Source organism: Nothoprocta perdicaria, unplaced genomic scaffold, assembly GCF_003342845.1.
Source record: "Nothoprocta perdicaria isolate Ctin4 unplaced genomic scaffold, notPer1 scaffold_34, whole genome shotgun sequence".
Taxonomy (NCBI): Eukaryota; Metazoa; Chordata; class Aves; order Tinamiformes; family Tinamidae; genus Nothoprocta; species Nothoprocta perdicaria.
Genome location: NW_020455577.1, coordinates 1,197,778 through 1,204,854, shown reverse-complemented (window position 1 = coordinate 1,204,854; position 7,077 = coordinate 1,197,778). Strand labels below are relative to the sequence as shown.

The 7,077-nt window shown below is 64.8% G+C and overlaps 1 protein-coding gene across 1 annotated transcript; it reads right to left on the bottom strand.

The window, feature by feature from the left end:
* Positions 1–5,143: 5,143 nt before the first annotated feature.
* On the bottom strand, positions 5,144–7,007 carry LOC112951191 (cysteine-rich protein 1). The gene is made up of 5 exons (XM_026043830.1): positions 6,968–7,007; positions 5,883–5,977; positions 5,737–5,794; positions 5,617–5,664; positions 5,144–5,478 (listed from the first exon to the last, which is right to left on the bottom strand). Exons 1-4 carry the CDS (start codon positions 7,005–7,007, stop codon positions 5,624–5,626), a joined length of 234 nt encoding a protein of 77 aa, XP_025899615.1. The 3' UTR covers positions 5,144–5,478; positions 5,617–5,623.
* Positions 7,008–7,077: the final 70 nt, after the last annotated feature.

Genomic DNA, 7,077 nt, shown 5'->3' with positions numbered 1-7,077 from the left:
GGCCCAGTATGGCCCAGCATGGCCAGCACGGACCAGTGCGGCAGCTACAGCACAGGGCGGTCCCGTGCAGCCCAGTATGGCCCAGGGCAGCTTAGCACAGCCCAGTACAGTCCAGTATGGCCAATACAGACCTGTGTGGCTGGTACAGCACAGGGCGCACCAGTACAGCACAGTGTGGCCAGTGCAGCTCAGTACAGTCCAGTGCAACTCAGTACAGCCCAGTGCAGCCAGTACAGCCCAGTACAGCCCAGCATGACCAGCATGGCCAGTGTAGCYGGCACTGCAGCTGGTATGACCCAGTACACATAAGTGCAGCTCCTCACAGTCCATACACACCAGTGCAGCCCAGTACGGCCCAGTGCAGCTCCACACAACCCCCTATGACGCAGTACAGCCCAGTACAGCTCCATACAACCCTCTATGACCCAGTGCAGCCCAGTATAGCCCAGTACAGCTCCATACAACCCTCTATGACCCAGTGCAGCCCAGTATGGCCCAGTGCAGCTCCATGCAACCCCCTATGACCCAGCGCAGCCCATTGGGGCCATGGGGGCGGTGATGCAGCCTGACCCAGTATCACCCAGTAGAGCCCATCACAACCCAACAGGGAGCCGGGGGGGCCATGGGGCAGCACCGCCATGCCCCAACACATGGGATCTCCGGGGCTCACAGTGGAGCCTCGGGAATTGCCTCGGGAATTGCGCTGCTAATCTGGGGACGCGCGGCTCCCCCCGGCCGCTTTCCCAGCGCATTGCAAAGCTCCACGTCACGCTTGCCGCGGCCGGCGGCCTTTCCCAGGCCCCCGCGTGCCAGGGGAAAAATGTGAGCGCCGCTGCCTGCTCGTGCGTAGGAGAGCCCCAGCGCCGCGGAGCCTGGACCGTGTTTTTTCTCCTTCTGCCTCTTTTCTAACATCTGAACGCCGTGAACAAGGCGTCAAATTCCTTCCAGCCAGGACACAGCCAAACTCTYGTTCGCGATGGGGAGGGACGTAGCTTTTGTGAGGCCACGCTCGCTAGCGCAGACTCCGCTTGCGCTCTGCACCCTTCACTTCCCGCCTCGCCGGCCTTTCCAGCCCTTGGCTTCACCCTTCGCTTCCCGCCTTGCTGGCCTTCCCAGCCCTTGGCTTCACCCTTTGCTTCCCGCTTCGCCGGCCTTTCCAGCCTTGGCCGGGAGCGCTTCCCCACTGGCGCATTAGTGTTGCGTTAAGGCAACACTGTGGATCCTGGCTGCTGCTCCACGCAGCCCTGACAGCTCTCCTGGGTTATCCAGGCTTAAGGGCTTGCTGTTTTCCCCCCAAATATCACCTCTGGCAGCTGTTGTCTCGCATCTTCCYTAGCCCCTCGTGGCCCGGGAGCGTCAGCGCTGGCCATGACGCACCACTCGCCTATTCCTGTCTCCTCTGCAGCCTCCAGGCCTCCAGCTGGGGCCGATTTCCTCTCTTTCCATGACCCCTGGATAAGCCCTTCCCGAAGGCACCCCTGTCCCCACACACATTCCTCCATCGTGGCCCCCGTGGCAGCCCACACCGCGGCAGCCATGGGCGCGCGTGGGCGCTGGCCCGCGGCCCTCGGGGAGCCCCGGCGCTGCCGCCCGCCGTGCCCTTCCCCGGCCGCGTGTCGGCGCGGGCCGCTCCCRCCGCGCGCGCGGTGACTCAGCCATGTTTGCCGCCGCGCCATGGCAACCCTGCCGCCCGCGGGGCTCCCATTGCCTCACGCCGAGGGCACGCGAGGGCGGGCGGCYGTCTCGAGTGCCGCAGGGCTGCCCGGCGCCGCCGGGGCTGCCGCTCACCACCTTTCCCACCGCTGCTCTCCTCCTGTCAGCTCATCCRAGGCAGCCAGCGGGAAACGCCGCGGGGCAGAGAGCGGGGCCGCCATAGCAGCACAGCTGAGCTGCGCGGACGCAGGAGATGTCAACTCCYGACATGGAGAGCTCTCTGCTCTCCACCACCGAATCCCAGCCACCAAACCCAGACTGTCACCACCAAATCCCAACCACCACAGGGCACAGTGCTGCCAGCCGGGAGCTCTGCCAGCGTCAYCCAGCGCCACCGCGGCATGCGCGCCCCAGGGCAGGCTCCTCCGCATGCRGCACATGAGGCTGCAATAGCCTGCGGGGCTGAATCCCGCTCCTGAAGCGGGGCCTGTGCTTGGGGTGTGACAAACGAGTTGGGAAGGATTTAAAACAAACACACGCGCTCTCACTGCCATCTCCTCGCCCGTCTCGGTTCCCAGGAGTGTCTCCTTTCCCTTCTGCTTGACGCTGCTCTCCGCGCCCAGCTGCCCTCCTTGGCACTAACTCAATATTTGCTGGGGATTTCATTACCCAGCACAATAAAGATTCTCCATCACCTCTGAGAAGCTGCTCTCGCCAGCAGGACAGGGTTTCGCGGGGCAGGGCTGGGACATCCCRCCTGGAGACAGGAGGTGCAGTCCCTGTTATCACGGCCTAGATAAGCAGGCAGATAAGCAGCAAGCGTCAGGAGATGGGTGGACGCCTTCTGGCTGCTCTCCCCACAAGATATCAGGGTTCCTTGAGCTTAAAAATTAGCCTTTATAAAGAAAAAAAAAAAAAAGAAAGAAAAAAAGAAGAGATAAAATAAATGGTGGTGAGCTGGGTACCACCCTGTTACGGACCCACTTCCCAGGATGGAGCATCCGCCACCCGCTTCCTTCCCGCAGGTGCTGCCCAGAGCCCGTGTGAGCAGCTCGAGGGTCCCTCCCCTCCGCCCTCCAGAGCCAGGGGTTCTGCGGCACTCGGGTCCCTGACCCCCTGCTGCTTCCCGCCCTCTGCTCCAAGCTGTGACGTCCCTGCCCGGCTCTGCGGGCTCTCCCCGCCCGGCTGCCAGGGGAGCAGGTGACCTGGTTTGTTTTTGCTGTCGCGCCCATGAAGTGTTTATAGCAACCGGGCTCCGGCAAGCCGCAAGCTTCGCTCATCTCAGCCCAGCTTCCGAATAGCGGCAGAGGAAGGGCAGCCCCTTCCTCCCTGGTTAGCAACCGCCGCAAAACAGGGACCTGCAGTGGCAGCAATATCCCCGCAGGTTTCACCGCCGAGCCCTGCATCCTGCTCCCCAGGAAGAGCTGGGATTGCCCATGGGTGTCCATCTCCTGGGAGCACCGGGAGCCCCTGGCTCTGGGAGCGGCGCTGCTGCCAGCCTGTGCTCTGCTCCACGGGGAATTACTGCTCGGCGAGGATGAGCCCATGTCTGCAGACAGCCCGGCCGCCCAGCTCACGTCCCCCCGGGTAGCGGCGCGCAGAGGAGAGGCCCTGGCTCCGGCCCGTTTCCCATCCCGATGCGACGCAGCTGTTCCTCCTTCCTCTCCAAAGAGCGGAGCAAGCCCTAAATCAATTCAGCATGTGTTTTCAGTGAGCGAGGCTCTGTCCGCATGTGACCCGAGGCTGAACTGTCCGAGCTCGCAGCACGAGGAGGCGGGAGCCTCCCTGCTGTAAGAGCCCCAGGGCATTGCCTGTGTGTGCAGAGCAGAGAGCACAGCAAGCCCTGTGGGGAGGAGGAGGAGAAGGAGGAGAAAGAGAAGGAAGAGGAGAAGGAGTCTGAGGAAGCTTGTTGTAGGGTGCAGAGGGAACTGAAACCCAAAGGCTCATGCCTGGAGGTGTCGCCCATTTGCAGCCGCCCGAAGCAGCTGCAAGGCGGCTGCAGCTCAGGCGCGTTTCCTGCGACTGCACACACCACACACAGCCCCGCTCCCGCGCGTCCCGGGGTGCTGAGCACCAGGAGGGCCGTCCTGAGCATCACAAACACATAGCAAAGCCCGAGGCCCTGGCTCCAGCCTGCCACTCAATGTCTCGTCCTGTCGTGTTTCCTCCACCTTTTTCACATGGCCAACACACTCCTTCCAAGGCCCCATCCCCTTGTACCAGGCCCACCTCATTCCCCCCATGGAAGCAAATTGCGYTTTTCTCCCCAAAGCCAAGAGGGCTGTGGCCACGGTGGGCCAGGTCCCCTCAAGGCAAACAGGGACACAGCAGCTTGCTCATCAGGGTCAGACCTGCCTTGTTAGGCAGCAATGGATCAYATACGAGCAAACGAGTCCGTGAACAGTCATTTGAGACCCGGGGGGGACACTGGTGAGCGCGGAAGGAGGATGCGGCAGGGCCTGAAGCGGGGGCGGCTGCAGCTTCCTTGCCCGGCTGATAGGGGCTCTGAGGATGCTCTGACAGAGGCCCCGGGCGCTGCCACTGCTCCCAAAAGTRCTTTTAGCTACAGCTGGGTTGTCCCAGCCAGCATCTGGCTTTGCCAAGATGTTATCTGGCTCCCTGTGAGTCCCCGCTGCTCTTGGCTCTTGCCTGTGCAATTATCTGCTCCTGGAAAGCTGCTCTGAAGAGGTCTGGTTTGGAGCCTTGTTTGGGAGAACCAGGAGACCAATTCACAGATCCCTTTCCCAGCTGAACGCACTTACGCAAGCCCAGAGGATGATGAGGCTCATACTTACTCTTATTTTTAACATCAAGGGCAAGTTATCTCCCTGGCACGCTCGAGGCCCCGGGGACCGCGCTGCTCGCTTTGAAGCCCAGTGTGCAGAGCGGAGCCAAGTCCCCCGTGCCCAGAGCAGCCCGGGGCCGGCTGTGCCCGCTGGACGCCAGGGCAGACAGCAGAGCCCGTGGCGCCTGTGTTTTGTGGAGAAACAGTGGCACGGGGCCCTTGCCAGGACACAGGGACAGAAACAGCCCCGCTTTGCCTTTACACGGCCTCGGGCATGCRAAGGGCTAAGTGGGTGGCTCGGGCTGGTTGAATTCGCCAGGCTCGAGCACAATTAACGGGCGCTGGGACTGTTGCCGTCGTGGGCGGCTTTGAGATGTTTGTCAGATCAGGCTGCCCACGGCGCCAAAGATTTTGGCGCAAGTCGGGCGCCGCCGATCCCGAGCGCCCGAGGCCACATCCCGCTGGCGCCCATGGCCCGGCGCATCGCGGAGTGGTTTCTGGAGAAGTGCATGGATAAACCATGGAGAGGGSACCCGGAGCGGGTTGTGAAATACATGAGGATACGTAACCGGTGCTGCTGAGCTGGGTACCACCCTGCTGCAGAGCCGCCTCCCAGGACAGAGCATCTGCCACCCGTGTCCTTCCCACAGGTCCTGCCCAGAGCCCCGGGACCCCGTCACAAGGAGCACGGCCACCACACGGGGAAGCGTCTTGGAGTTTATTGCAGCTCGGGAATACAGGCGCAGGTCCCGCCGCGGGAGCCGGCTGCCAGAAGCGGGGCTGGGTGGTGGCTGGATGGGTGCGGGCTCCTCTCCTCAAGGCCTGGGGTGACACCAGCCAAACTCCCTACCCAAYGACGTGTCCGGGCTCCGCCGCAGCTCTCCGGATGGAGGAGCGGAGCCCCTCTCCGCACCAGCTCCATCCCTAGGTAATTTAGTGCTTTTAAGGTGCTAGTCTGCTACAGGGTGAATTGAAAGGCCTGCCCACTGCGGTGGGTTCGCGCTGTCCTCGGGCTGCACCGGGAGCGCCGGCCGTCGCACCTGGAGAGGGACAAGGAGAGGTGAAGCCAGGCCGGGACAAGGGCCCCGTCTGTGCCCGCGGGCCTCAAAGCCAAAGCCTTTGGGTCCCTGCTGGAGCCCAGCGGGGCCGGGACGGGATCTCCAGAGGGAGGCACCAACCTGGGGTTTACTTGAACGTGTGGCTCTCGGCTCCCCCCCGTCCAAAGCCTGCAAGAGAGGCAGGGGCGCTGAGMGGCGCGCGCCAACGCCGACGCCGCGGCCGCCCGCGAAGCCACTCACCTTTGGGCCCGAACAGGGCGGCGTAGCAGGGGTGGTTGCAGTAGGGCTTGCCGTCGTGCTGCGGGGCACAGAGAGAGCGTGAGCACCGGTGGCGCCCGGCCCCGCGCCGAGCGGCGCCGCAGCCRCAGCCGCAGCCGCAGCCTCACCTCCGCGTGGCCGCCCGACGTCAGCGTCTTGTTGCATTTCTCGCAGCGCAGGCAGGGCCGGTGCCAGTCCTTGCCCAGMGAAGTCACCTTCTCGGCTGCCGCRGGGGAGAGGCGCTAGCCCTGCAGCYTGCACCCAGCGCGGCCACGGGACCCCGTGCCGGGACCCTCCCGGCGGGTCCCCAGCGCCTCCTCCAGCCCCCTTCGGGGACACCCTCCGCCCAGAAGCACCCCAGGGAGGGCACAGGKGACCTGCAGCGGGGCTTGCTTGGCCCTATCTCTACACACAGAACAAGGTGCAGGCTGCTCGCCTGCCACCTCTGAACCCTCCTTAACTTCTGCCCCACTGAAGCCGATTTCATAAGAGCCCCGGGAGCTGAGGCACGTTCGGCCCCGGCCACGGGCACCTCCTCCATCCCGGCAGCACCGCAGCCGCGGCGGCCAGGGGTGCCCGCAGGCCCCCGGCAGGGAGGGCAGGGTGGGAGGCAGCAAGCAGGGCAGGGAGCGGGGCACGCCCGGGGCAGGGCCACAACACGGCAGCGAAAGCAGAAGTCGCAGCTGCACTCGGGCTCGCAGTTCCTGCGTCTCTAGGAAGTCAGAGGGCAGCAACGTGCGAGTGGCCCCAGTGCAGCCCCCGGGCTCTGCTGCCTCGGCGGGATTTGGGCCGCTGGGCTCAGCRTGCACTGCTGGCGGGACAAGCGACTCAAGCCCCCGGAGCAGCCTCACGGCAAGAGAGCGGCCCCACAGCACCCAGCCGGGCAGAAACACGGGGACTCCGTGGGGAGCGACCCATGGGGAGCGTGCCCAACAAGCTGGCCGCATCGGGCCAGGCCACCTGCGATACCAGGCAAAACAACACGGCCCTGGCACCAAATCGTGCGGGACAACACACGGGTGACCCCAAAGCCAGGAGCCCCCAGGAGCAGCGCTCACCTTTGGGGCAGCCCGTACCCACCCACCGATGTCCCCGAGAAGCGGGTCCTGCGGCGGTACCGCGGGGTACCCTGCGCACAGGGCGCCGGGGCAGAGGCTCAGCGTGTGCGGGTGCCTGCGGGGCAGCCCGGGGCGGCGGGCAGGGGGCCCCTTACCGAAGTAGACCTCCTTCTGGCAGCGCGGGCACTTGGGCATGGTGTCGGCTGCGGCGCGGCGCCTCTGCGGGGCTGCGCGCCGGGAGCGCCGGGGTCACTGCGCGCCCGGC